We start from the raw sequence: 13885 nt of genomic DNA on the forward strand, positions 1-13885 counted from the left end.
GTACAGACTGCATCTCTGTTGTTAGTCATTAGCACTAAAACATAAGTAACATGATAATTATATTTGAATACTAACCCTCACCTATTCTGTTTCTTTCTCGGTACCCAAATGTGGCATTGGTGCCACGCCCACCTGCCAAGTTGTTTGCCTGCCTATGGTAAAGTCATCCCTGATGGAGGATCACAGGAATCATGGGAAAGAGGGGTCCTTTCATCGGAGCAACGTTTCAGCCGTGGAACTGGCCAAATGGGGAGGCAGCTTGATGGATGAGGTCTCCAGGACTCTAAAAATATCCAAATCTATTATGTCATATCATCTACTGTTAAATTCTGCTCCGTACTTCTAAAATCTTTATTATGCTGTATTAAGGATTTGTTCTGTTCTGTATATTGTATTGTATTGACCCCCTACTTTTGACACCCACTGCACACCCAACCTACCTGGAAAGGGGTCTCTCTTTGAACTGCCTTTCCCGAGGTTTCTTCCATTTTTCCCTACAAGGTTTTTTTGGGAGTTTTTCCTTGTCTTCTCAGAGAGTCAAGGCTGGGGGGCTGTCAAGAGGCAGGGCCTGTTAAAGCCCATTGCGGCACTTCCTGTGTGATTTTGGGCTATACAAAAAGAAATTGTATTGTATTGTATTGTAAAGTATCTATTTATCTATTTACACCTGCATCCTGCATAAAATGGATAGTTTTGAAAAATTGCAAAAAAGACAGAAAATTATTAAAATAACAAACAATACCTTTTAGAAAAACGAGTCTAAAACTCAAATATAAGTAAAGTCAAAGCCAAATTAATACAATTAATGAAGCATCTTCACGAAATGCCATCAGGCTTACATGCAGTAACGTGGCGCCTACAATCCTCAATCAACTCCCAAACACGAGCGAGAAATCAACATCCGGGTGCAACGAAAACGTCACGTTGAGAGAATGAGGTCAGAGGGACGGCAGTCATAAAGTCGCCCGCCCCCTAGTGGAGCAAACTTCACTAGCGCCATTCACCTGTCAGGCTAAGCGAGTCAACGACATTTACGACGTTGGAGCAACGCAAGAAATTATGAGACTTAAAACTGCTACCGTGTCACTCGGCCTTGATCTGCTCCTTTGCTTTCTGTTCGTTTGGCCGCCGTCACGGCAGCCTGTTCGCGTTCGTAGCTTACCGACGTAAAGCAGCGTTAGCGCACATAAGAAAACATCCATCCATCCATCCATTTTCCAACCCGTTGAATCGAACACCGGGTCACGGGGGTCTGCCGGAGTTGTAACATGTATGTGTCAATAAAATATTAATGCGCATATGTTTTGTTTTAAGATATGTCATTGAAATTTAACATGCAATGTCATAAGGAAAGCACCAGAAAAAGGGACCTCAATTGTGTTTTTTTTTTAGTTAAGAGGATCATCTCGAGCACGAATTAAGGCTTTGGGTGTAAGACTGTTGTTAAATAAACTTCCTCTCCATATTTAAAAAATCGTCTCGCCGTCACTTCATTTCGCACAGGGCGTGAAAACAAGACAGCCGTCACACGAATTGGACTCACCTCTGTGAACGGTTCAAGACCCCCTCGGTGGCTCATCTTAGTCGCTCCCTGCACGTCCCGAACTTGTCACGGCACCTTAAGTGGGCGGAGCTTCGCGAACACTCAGGAAGTGACCAAAGCGGCTTGAATGTTCATTTTCAATAAATGAATAAAGGAATTTGAGTTTTCATTACTTATATGTGTGTGCTAATATCATTATTTTCTGTTGGACACGTTAAATAATGTTTTCAATGAAAATGTTTAACAAAATCATTTTAACCTGATTGCATGCATTTGATTAAGTGATGAATACAAGACATTTGAATTGCTCTTTAGAGTAGGGACAGACAGACAGACAGGTGTGAAAGGCGCTATATAACTGACAACCAAAACATCTCCTCCGCCTCCCCGGTCATCTCTCAGGTGCATCAGGCGCCTGCTCTGCAGTTGACTTTTCCTGCTGGTCATTCATTAACCCGACCACAAAGGCGGTTATTTTTTTATTTTTCCTCAGCCCCCCCTTCGCGACCTGACGCCCCTGTAAGGCGCTTTACAATTCTCTCGATTGCTATCGAAATCCGGAAACAGGCGCGCTTATCACAGGCATGCTGACAGTCCGGTTTATCCGTCGGCCACCATTAAGTCCAAGCAGGCGCAGACTCCACACGATAGTCTGAATGGTCGGGGGGTCGACACGCCCTCTCGAGCCTTGACGCGGCCATTAGGAAGTCACTGAGGCGCAATTCCATACCGGACGGTCGCTGCTTCGGGTCGCGCGTCACCGAAACTACCGGCGCGGCCGCCTCTGAGCTCGGAAGGCAGGCGTACACGTCAAAATAAAAGTCCCTCAGTGTACTTCAAAAGTGAACCGACCAGGATTTGTCAATAGGATGAGGATTGAGGATTAGGACGGGGGGAATGAGGGGCTCAGAGCAGACCTAGAAGTGCAACTCTCTTTGAAACAGCACGTTACGGGTGACTTGTTACTTTCACTTTTTCATCGGATTGTGACTCCTTTATTTCCCTTTGTATGAAAATTCGCAAAACTATGAAATCCAAAGAGCGCACATCTTATAAAAGGTTTGGACCTCAGGTTTAAACATTGAAGTGACCGAATGAGGCGCCATTTGTGCGCGGTTGCCGTCCGACGCCTCGCCGATTCGCACTTGAACGCCGCGCTCCTTCATTTGTTTCTGTTCTCCTAATGGTGCGCGCACAACACCAGCGCATGCGCACTACCATTACAAAGCAATCCCTGACTCGCAGTGCCGGAGTTACCGCGTCATTTGTGTTCATTCTGAAATCAAGGAGTCACAAATCACACAACAAACGAGACAGCAAGAAAGCGCACTGCTGTGAAAATGAAATGTGAAAGACGAGTTCAGCCGAGACCCTTTGGTTATCCTTCAAATCTCAGCCCCCCCGTCCCTTAGCATGTCGGACCTGCGGCTCCTAGTGGAGACTTTTATTTTCGAATTGAGGCTCTTTTACTTTGAAGTGTACACCTGTCGTTTGAATTGGGGGGCCGCACAAATCGGCGGACTTTTGCACCGCACCTCAGGGGTCTTGGGGCGAATAACGACTCCCCTTTTATTAATGCGATTTGTAATTCAAATAAAAGTTAAAGTAAAATAAAAGTTTGGGATACACTCAAAAGTTAGGCTGTATACTTAATTACCTTTTTGTATATTTTGAACAGATTTCAGCATTTTACTGGCATTGTTAAAATATTTGTATCTGTACAAAAATAAGTGTATATTGGCCAAAAATGCACACTGGTGACTGTTCGGACATACGGAAGTGAAGGACTCTTCACCAAAATGGAAGGACGCCGTCCATTCGACTACACGTCAGCGATAACAGGACCGCTGCCAGCAGAGTCCAGACCCCCAGTCACCCCCCACCGGAACCGAAACCAGGCGGCGAGTTAATGAATAATTCAGGGCTGCGTGCGCTCCCAAGGTCACGTGGTCAGCCGAGGTGGGGCGTGCCTACCGGATCAGGTGCGGTAATGTGAAGCGGGCGGTCACGTGACGTGAGCGGCAGTACACTGGGCGGCCGCGCTGGAATCAACAGCTCGGAGGTAAGTGAGTCCGGGGGTCGTCCAGGTTTGGGGTGGTCGTCCGAACTTGGAACTCCACATTCGAGGGCTTCAGCGCGCGCTAACTTTTTGTGTTGCTTTGCCGGTTCCTTGCTGGCAGGTAAAGGCGAAAGTTAAAAGACGCGTCCTTAGCTTCACCCCCGCCGCTCCCTCCATATTAAAAGGTGGATTGTCGGTTTGGGTTTAGCGGGTCGTTTTCAAAGACGGGGGGGGGGTGGTCCCCTGTGGGTTTCACAAACAGCAGGAGCGTACGAGCTGCAGTTACAGGTGCGTCCCGAAGGCAGCGCGGCGTGGCTCCTGACGTCATTTTTTCGTTATCTTTTCGGTCGCGCACGACGGGTTTTTTTGCCTGTCCGAACCCCGGACCACCGTGAGTTTACATGTCCTCCTCGTGTTCTTGTGGGTTTCCTCGTCTCGTGTCCGGTCATCGTGCACTTAAGGCTACTTGGCGACTCTAAGCTGGTGAGATGTGACGAATGTTATCGCTGGGGGCCACGCGGCCCGTTTAGAATTTATTTTTGGACATCACGGGATTAGGCAGGGGCTCCTGTGAAAGGTGGGCTCAGAAATTGGATAGCCCAACTGTTGGCCCTGATGGCACCATATGGAACCGCTTCCTGCTGGTCCCGTGTGCCCAGCCCCGGATATTGGAGACCGGGGCTGGTAAGCCAAGCCAAGCCACGCCACACGTCAGTTCTGGTGGGCCTGTCCAGATCACCCATGAATACCCCTTAAACAACAAGTCATTTCCATATCTGAATAATAATCGGACACTAAGTTGAGTAAATTTATTTTTATGTTATAAGAAAAAAACTGAAGTGCTCAAAGTCCTGAGGAGCAGAAGACCGGATGGCCTGATGCCCCTTGTGCCACAATAACAAGTGGCAAATGTGCCAGTCAGTTGACAGTTTCATGGATTGTGTAACAGCCTGCCAAAGCTCCAGGTCCAGTCTGAGTTCATGAAGTTCATATAGCGCCTTTTGGTGCCTTTATATGCTCCATCTGCTGTGTCAGAAATCCCCTGAATGGGTGGTGTGACAGCCACAGGCGTAAATGCAATCGTGTATGTCTGTCCATCAGTCTCTGCACTTCAGTGGTCATCAGACAGGTGACAGAAGTCCCAGGATGACAGGTCCGGTGCTATAAAGAACTGGGATCCCCCCCAAAGTGGGGATTGGCACAGAAAACAGCTGGGTGTTGGGCACCACAGGAGAGCCGGACCCCATGTCTAGCAGGTCAGCCATCTTGAGTGGGCAGCCCACAGTGCTGAGGCTCATCGAGTTTTATTGAGCGCCTTTTAAAGTTGAGGTTGTGTGATGCCATCCATCTGCCCCGAGGGGTCTGGGTGGTCTTGTGGTTTGGAATCCCTGCAGATTTTATTTTATTCTCCAGCCGTCTGGAGGTTTTTTTTTTTGTTTTTTCTGTCTTCCCTGGCCATCTTACTCTTATTTTATGTTAATTAGTGTTCTCTTATTCTAATTCTTACTTTGTCTTTTATTTCTCTTTTCTTCATCATGTAAAGCACTTTGAGCTCATTATTTGTATGAAAATGTGCTCTAGAAATAAATGTTGTTGCCAAAGTATTATATAGTGCCTTTCATTGCTGATGTCAGGCAGTAACTGTCACTGTATTTTGATCTTCATCCATCATTTCTGCTTCTTCCTTATAGAGTGCTTTTCATGTCATGTTGTCACTTTTGAATCCTTTTTATGTCACATCATTAATTTTTCTCTTTGTCATTTTATTCCTCTCCCATATTCATAGAGTTTCACGTCGGTCTCGTTCCATTTCTATGGTGCCTTTCTTAGTCCACTCTTTTATATAGCGCCTTTCATCTCTCTCCCCATTTTACGTGTTTCCTTCACCGCCATTTCTGGCCCATATTGTCCTTCTCTCTGCCAGGCGATTCATTGATTTTTTTTTGAAATCCTGCATGAAGCTTTTCTGGGTAACTGAAGGACAGGACGAGCCTCCAGATGGCGATGCTGGATGTCAAGGTGCCACTGCCTTACTGTTCCATTGTCCCAGGTTCAAAGCACTGCCTGGGTGGGGCTGGCACTTTCTTCCTGGATTGTTTTGTGGACCCCATAAACGTTGAGCTTTGGTTCATTGGTGTTTGTTAATGGGCCCGTGGTGTGGACTGTCTGCCCTGTGCTGCCATGATGGGCACCACCTCCTCACAACCCACAGTAGATGGTCAGTGGGCTATAAAATTAATTTGATTTCTAGTGTCTTTTATTAACCGTCCTGCAGGTTCAGGTTCTGTTTGAGGTGTCAAGGATGGTGAGCCCCCCAAGTGAAAACACCAGATGCCCCAAACTGCTGGGCTGGATTTTAAAACCAGTTGCCTCTCTGCATTTGGTGGACTCGTCCCAAATTCCCTTGCAGCGTTCTCATGTTGCTGCTGCTGTCTTGTGTTTCAGGACTTGCCAGCCGTGTCGGTGGGTGGAGGGGCTCAAGGTGGACAACCTGCCGGTCGAGAACACAGGTGGCCATTGTTAGCTGAGCTGACTTAGTGATGAAGATAAGGAGCACAAAGTGTTTATTCACGGGCCCTCGGCAGTCCAACTGCCCACAATGGTCCCCCGGGGAGGCTCTTTGTACCATAGTATCTGTGTTTTGTTTATCAGGTCCATAGCTTTGGAAGTGGCACCAAAATCTAACCAGGCGGCCAAGGAGCCCTCTTCATGCCACCCGGGTGGCTTCCTGGCTTAGAGCTGCTGCTGCTGCTTCAACCCAACCTGGAAAGGGACCTTCAGCAGGTGCCAATCAGTGTAGCGATGTTCAGACTGAGCCCCTTTAAAAGATGTCATTCTTTTATATAGTGCCTTTCACTGAATACCATTTGAAGTTACCCAACACTGTTTATCTCTGAGGTGCCAGCCGGTCTTTAACTTCTATCGCATCAGCCCACCGAGCGCCATTACAAAAGTGCCCATCATTGTTATATAGCACCATTCACTAGAATTTCCTATATAGCGCCTTTCATTAAGATAGCCAGTCTGTCATTGTTATATAGCACCTTTCATTAAATTGGCAGTCCGTCATTGTTATATAGCGCCTTTCACTATTGTGATCATTAGGTGCAAGTCAGTCTCGTTTCCTATGGAGTTTTTTTGCAGTGGACCCAATCACAAATGTAATTTTTTTTAATATATATTATATAGTGCCTTGCCTAGTAGACGCCCATGTCTTTCATGTGGGTCTTTTCAGGTAGCCCCTTTCACTGTTGTGAGGTGCCCGTCATGCTCTTTTACACCCAGCCTTTTGATGTGTGTGCCATCAGCTTGCCCTTCACAGTGGGCACCATTTCATCTCTTTTCCATAATGGCCTTCAAAATGACCACCATCCGTGGGTGCCAGGCAGCCTGTTTTTTATAGCGCCTTTCACTGCACACAGATTCTTTTCTTAGAGTAACAAATGCAAGCTGCTGTTTGTGTCCCTCTGACTTGTGCCATCACGTTTCGCCAAATGCCCGCTCGACTTCATGGGAATTCTGTGCTCTTCCTGCTCTCCCGCCTCAATGTTGTGGATGTCGCTCAGCTCCTCAGGAGGGGTGTTGGCGCTCGGTGGCGGGGCCTGTCTGACCTGAAGTGTTTACCTGCCTGCCTGCCTGCCTACCTGCCTGCCATCACTTGTCCCGTGACGTCTGAGGGGCGGATGTGGTGCCGCGGCTGCAGCTCTTCAGCTGTTTGTTTCCCTGCTTGTGTGAGTGTGCAGTCCTCGGTGGTACAATCCTCGGCTCTGCTGAAAGCTGCCCAGGGCCGGGCACACCGCTGGTCTGAGAGCCTTTTGGGGTTTACTCTGTGTTGACCCCCTCCCCCATTTGGCAGCTTTGAGGCAATGTAGGTGGGCACATACAGCCATGTCTCTGCTCTCTGCTGCTCGTCCTTGTTGTGCCCCAGAGACCCTCTTAGTGAGACACTGGTCTCTGTCACTTTTGTCCCTTTGTGTGTCTTATTTGCTGCCCACTTTCTGACCTCCTCTAGAGGTTTTATTTTCTAGTCCCTTTTCTGTGTGACACTTCTCTTACCCCTCCAGTGCTGGCAGATAATTGAGGCCATGCCTTACCGCTCCAGTCCACTAGGGGGCCACACTCGCTGTATTTTCAGGTTTAAGTTCTCATCTCGGGCCCACCTGTCAACATGGCATTTAGAGCCACACTTTTGTTTCTAGATATCTTCAGTGGGCAGCATTTGTACTTTATATAGCGCCTTTCATTCTTGGTGTTAAGCCCATAGATGCGGGTCCCCAGCTGTCGCTTGGTCTGATCCAGATGTGCTCTCAGGTTCTCCACTCCTTGGCGCTTGTCAGTTATTCTGCTGTAAGGTTGGCACCTGGGCAGACTGAGGTCCCAATCTCATGATACCAGTAGGTCACTAACTTAACCTTAAGGGCAGCACAGGGATGGTGTTTGTGCTTGCAGTGCTTGGCCACCTCACTGAGCACCCTGCCCCCACAGCCGTGCCCTCATGCCTGGCAGGGTGTCACTCTTCTCCTCCTCCTTCCCGAGGTGCACACTCAGCATTTAACTTGTCAGCCGCTGTTTTCTTTTCCCACGGGCCCTGGGGGGCAAAGTGTAACTGCTAGTTAAGCACTGCTGACTTGCACTGCACACGCCAATGCTGCCCGTCTGTAGACGCCGGAGTGCCAGGCAGGTCTTTTTGTGCCTGACTACTGTCTTGACATCTTTCTGTTGCCTTCTTTACAGGCAGTTTACAGGGCAAAGCTTGCGTCTGACGGTCTGCCATGCTGGCTGCATGTTGGGCGACTGAGGGCAGCACGTGAAGATGATGGTAGAGTGCGGCTGGGCACCTGTGACCTTCCGGGAGGTTCAGAGTTTCACCTGGCAAAACCCGAAGACTCATCAAAGGATGGAGAGAATGCTGCTGTGGCTGCTGCTGTGCGGGACGGCGCTGCTGGGCCTCGGAGAAGCTCAGAGTGAGTTGTACCGGGGGGCGGGGGGCAGTGCTTACCCTGTGGGTTGGACTGGCACTGCTCACATGGCAGGCTGGCTCTGATCATGTTGCATAGATGGAGGTTTTGGTTGAGGATTTGAGTTTACTTGAAATCACTGTTATATAGCGCCTTTCATGGTGCACTTCACCTACACAATAGAATTATTTAAAGATAAATTTGTTTTCTTAGTCGCCGTCACTTTAGGGTGCTTTATGGGTAGGGTGCTCTTCATTACATATTCATTACTATATAGTGCCTTTCATCCCACCGACGCACTTCAGGAAATTACTTAATGTCTTTAATGATGGTCAGCTGTACAGATGTGTCCTACCACTCACCAGGATGTGTGCTTCCTAGTCCAAAGTTCCTCATGCAGGTGGCATCATCACGTGGGCACAGGCCCAGTGGGGCCTCCTGGTGAGTTGCCAGTAGGGTGCTGCCCCCTTTACCCCATAGGCTATTTTGATTAGCATTTTTAACTTTGCATCCCACCAGATACTTCAACCCCCTGAACCTGAGAGTCAGTCTTCAGTTTATATAGTGCCTTTAATAATGCGCCTCAGTAGTGGCAGCATTGCTGTTTTACCTGTGCCCGCTTATTCTTTGCTTGAACTTTTGGTTATGGATCTTGATGCTGGCAGCCAGACCTTTGCTTGTGGACTTGTCAGGTGGTCTTGTCCACTCAGCTTCCCCTATGGCCTGTGGGCTGAGCTCTTGGACTCCCCCTGCTGGCTCCCTTATTAATTGATTATGTGACTGATGTGCCAGCCGTGATATCCAAGTGAATTGTATAGCGCTGTGCTTTGGCCTGCTGTCTCTGGTGGGCAAATGGTCACTGCTGACCCATGATTACCACATGGTGGGGCACCCCATCCTACTGCAGTGTGGTGTATAAGGGAGTGTGTACAGCCCAGGCTCATGCTGTCCTGTGGGGGGCAGTGTTCATGGCTGGGCTGACCTGAAGCACTGGATGTCCATCCATCCATCCATCATCCAACCTGCTATATCCTTACTACAGGGTCACGGGGGTCTGCTGGAGCCAATCCCAGCCAACACAGGACACAAGGCAGGAACCAAACCCCGGGCAAGGCACCAGCCCACCACAGAGCACTGGATGTCTTCCTCATATTTGATGATAACCTTGGTGTTGTCCACCAGCTCCACTAGGGGGCGCTATATTGGGTGCAAAATGAGAACTGCCTCTTCAAGTTGTCCATCTGGTGGGTTGTGATCTCACAGGCTTGCTTTCTTGTAGTCCATCCTGCTCTCCATCCAGACTTGAAATCCTTGGATAAATGAATGGATGAATTTATTTATTTATGTATTTATTTATTTATTTATTTTTTATAGCCATACCGTCAACCTCATCAACTGCAACGAGCCCCAACAATACAAATAGCACCACAGTTGAGGTAAGTTGGTCAGCTTGTGTCTGGTGGGACTCTTAGTGAGCATTATATAGCGCCTTTATATGAACACCACAGAACATGCCAGGTATTAAGATTTGGTGGCCTGCTTTAGCAGACTTGGATTGGACCAGAGGATTGTGGTCCACGCTGAAGCATGTAGGCGGAGTCAGATGTCACACCCTTCCTATATTATGAAACGTTGCCATGCTTTCTAGTCCAGTAGGTGGTGACATCCATCAATAACCAATAGCCTTCGTGTATGAAATAATAAGCCAATAAAATGAACGGGCTTCGACCATCTCACATACCTTATATGGCAGGGGTGTGACATCTGACTCCACCCCATCCTGCAAGGTGACACTTGTTTCTCAAGGCATCCTAAGGCAGGTCAGAAGTACAAATGTGAATGGGATGTCCGTTCATTATGGTGGGCCTACTGAGTCATTGGTCACGTGTGGAGTTCTGGTCAGCTGGGGGTTTCAAGTTATGTTCTCTCTTGGAAGGCCACATTCGACCCCTAAGTCATCTTCTGGCCTGGTGGCTGCCATCCTTTAGGACCTCCAAGTTTATCCGTGAGAGTCCCCTCTAGTGGCTAAGGGCTAACTCCGGCTCACGTCCATTCTGAATGTGCCCTTTGCCCTTTTTTTAGCCTGCCCCTTGTGTTCGGGCCTGGTAGTGCTGAGGCCTTCGCTGTTTTAAAGCAGTCCTGTGGTGACGCGGCTTGTCACCCCTTTTGGGAATTGTGAATTGACGGAATCGAGACACAAAGGAACTGAAATCCCACCATTGATGCACACTGTCCCCAACTTGCTCATCCATCCTTCTCTTATGTAAATGTGCATTCTGGGAGATTTTAGTCTGTGTTGGCGAGACGCGAGGACGCGGGTTCAAGTTCATTCATTTCATTGTCTTTCTCTCTTGTCTGTTCCCAGCCCCTCAATATTCCTGCCATTGTTGCCCCCACTGTGATTTGTGGCTGCCTGGTAATTTTGGTCATCTTCTTGATCGTCTTCTTTAAAGTGCGTCAGAAACGACGGCTCGAGGGAACGTATCGGCCCAGAGAGGAGGAGACGGAGGGGACACAAAAACAGCCGCCAAGCAACTTGAAACTGCCACCGGAGGAGCGCCTCATTTAGGGACTTGAGTAGTGGGACACCTGCGGTGGCACTGCCACTCTAAGTGACTGCGAGAGACGCCTCCCGGAGGCCAAGCTGACGACGCGCTTCCTGTCAGGCGGTGGGATGGTGCTTTGGTTCCAATGTCCAGGGTGTAGGAAGGAGGAATCCCACCGCTGGCACCATGTGGATAGCAGGCAGAGAAGATCTGCTTTTATCCGTTGGATTGCGGGCTTTCATTTTTACGAGGGCCCCTCTGGAGTGGCATGTGACCACTCGGAGCTGCAGTTGCCTTTTTTAAAAATTGTTCAGCCTGAGCCTGCGCCACACACAGATGTAAGACTCGCACCTCTTTAAATCAAGGTTTTTAATAAATTCCACATTTTTAATATTAATTTTCGAGTGTAAAAGGATGCCCTGATCAGTTAGTTGTAGTTTGTCATGGGTGGGGTTCTGCGTGTTCTTCATGGCATGCGGCTGGTGGCCATATGGTGACAGGCCAGCATCTGACGGCATTTTACAGTATTGACTACGTTGGCACCATTAATCGTGGGCTGCCACTAGGAGGTGTGTGTGCCGCCCCCTGCTGTTCACTGCCTGCTACTGAGCAGCTTGTGGTGTGACCTGAACAGCTGGACTGCAAAACTGAAATAGCAAAGGAGAAGCAGCAGCAGCCCGTTCTCTATCCACGTCTACTGCTATTGGAGCGATTTGGGCGTCTCGGCTGTCAAAATCTAAAACGGGAGACCGAAGTGGGCGGCGGCTCACCTGCCTGTCTGTCCCTCTGTCTGTCTGTCTGTCTATCAGACTGAGCTTCACCTTGACTCCCATGATGCCTTGCAGAGCCGTGTGCCTCTCTTAGGGTCTCTTTTTGAGCTCTGTGTGGCTCCGGGTTGGGGCGGGGCTTCACTTGCCCCACCCACTTTTAGTCTCCACCCACGCCAGCCCTTCTGGAGGCTCAGCAGGTGGCACTTTCACTGTTCACAAGTGGTGTCTTTTGTCTCACCTGGGCACACACCTCCCTTAGCTTTCTGGGTTAGTTTTCACTTTGGTCTTGGCTCGTGACTGGGTTTTAAAAATGTATTGTGGTGGTCTTGTGGGCCCCTGTGTTCACCCCCTGAGCCGTTGACTACCTGTCTTCACATTTGTCTTGTTTAGGTGTCCGCTGAATCGGATGGGGCACACTTGAATGTCATGTGGGGTCCAGTGTGACGCCCGTGCTTTCAAGGACGTCCCCCTGTTGTTCTTGTTTTGTGACAGTATGACAAGGCACTACATCAAAGGGGGGGTCACTTTGCCTGCGGTTGTGTCCTCGTTGGTGTTAAACTGCAAGTGGTGGTCTGCTGTGAAGAGTATGAGAGCCGAGAGAACTCCATGACACTCAATCCCCTCCGTTTGTATTTGTGAACGAAGCCAAAGTGTGTGTTTTACCTGCCGTCTGTTTCAGGTTTTAATTGTGACAATAAACTTGAACTGAATGACTCGGTTGGCTTTGTGTCCCGCGCCGTGATGTCCACCTTCAGCTTTTAATGTCTAGCTTTACCTGGAGTGGCCAGCAGAGGGCACCACAGTACAAGGCTCACAGTTTTTGGGCTGCTGTTAATCCTATATAGTAAGTGTGTGTGCAAAAGTCTGGGCACCCCGAGGAAATGACACATCTTGAGGGTATTAAACTGTATTTGGGATTTGTGAGCCCTTGTCCTGATCTTTGGTGCCTGGCCCTGGGTAGATCCGTCTGCTCCTACGATGCCCTGCTTATCCTCTGATTTTCTGATACCCTTGATGTGTTCCAAGCCCCCCTGCCTCTCTGGACCCCCCACCAGGCTATAGGAGTTCTGCTCTTCTCTTCCTTATAAGTTGTAGTTTCTCGCTGGTCTGCTTGCCCAATGAGCTCCATTTTAGCTTTGGTTTCACCGGGTGGGTTTGGCCAAATGTCAGTGGTGTTTGTACGTCTGTGTGGATGGGTCAGTTGAACTTCCCGGAAAGTCGCGCTCTTCTTTTCAGACACGTTTGATTGGTTCTAAAGGCTGCCTGTCTGTGCACTGGCATCTGTTCAGTTCTTGCAGTATGATGCCATGCTGTGTCACTGGCCTCCTTTCCTCAGAAGATGTTGGATGTGATACACCTAATATGCCAGGGTGCCCACTGTATACATCACTGTGGGCAACCAGGCAGATGTGGTGGAGAGCCATTTGTGCATTGGGCAGGACTGTGTGGCGAGCTCTGTCCGGTGGCACAGGGTGGGCGGCGCAGGCTCCATGTGCCAGGTGCTCAGCCACTGCTGGTGGTCGAATTCCCCTCATACTTCACATGCTTCTTGTTGTGGGCACTGGAGGACAAGGCGCGGCTCAGCGGCACTCCTGGCACCGGGCAGCACATTCCGTAGGGCTCAGAGATTCCTGAACAGCCCGCCAGCTCCCTTTGCCTGAAGCCAAGTATGGCTGCCCGCCGGTCTGTGTCCTGCCATTCACCCTGTCCTGAGTGGCATTTGGGAGAAGGAGATCATCACAGCTTGACCCCCATAGGGCAGTTGTGGGGGTGGAGATGAGTGCCCCCTGCCTGCAGGGTCCTCCCCGCACCCCATTTTCAGAGTCCACCTAACCCAGCATTTACTGTGAACCCGGGCCAGGCCCTCAGAGGAGGCACTTGTCCACACACCCAGGCACCCAGAGAGAACATGCAGCGGGCACACAGACAGGCTGAGCCACCATCCCACCCAAAGTGGGGCAGAGGGGCCATTTGGTAGCCAGCCCTAGCCCTGCAGGGGGCTCCTCAGG

At 49.4% G+C, this 13885-nt stretch overlaps 1 protein-coding gene across 1 annotated transcript; it reads left to right on the forward strand.

Moving 5' to 3' along the window:
• The first annotated feature begins 3514 nt into the window (after nt 1–3514).
• Nucleotides 3515–12594, forward strand: LOC120541123 (protein crumbs homolog 3-like). The gene is made up of 4 exons (XM_039772457.1): nt 3515–3605; nt 8337–8566; nt 9935–9996; nt 10926–12594. The coding sequence occupies exons 2-4, from the start codon at nt 8416–8418 to the stop codon at nt 11127–11129; spliced, it is 417 nt and encodes a 138-aa protein (XP_039628391.1). The 5' UTR covers nt 3515–3605; nt 8337–8415; the 3' UTR covers nt 11130–12594.
• Nucleotides 12595–13885: the final 1291 nt, after the last annotated feature.

This window comes from Polypterus senegalus, chromosome 12, assembly GCF_016835505.1.
Source record: "Polypterus senegalus isolate Bchr_013 chromosome 12, ASM1683550v1, whole genome shotgun sequence".
In the NCBI taxonomy this organism is placed as follows: Eukaryota; Metazoa; Chordata; class Cladistia; order Polypteriformes; family Polypteridae; genus Polypterus; species Polypterus senegalus.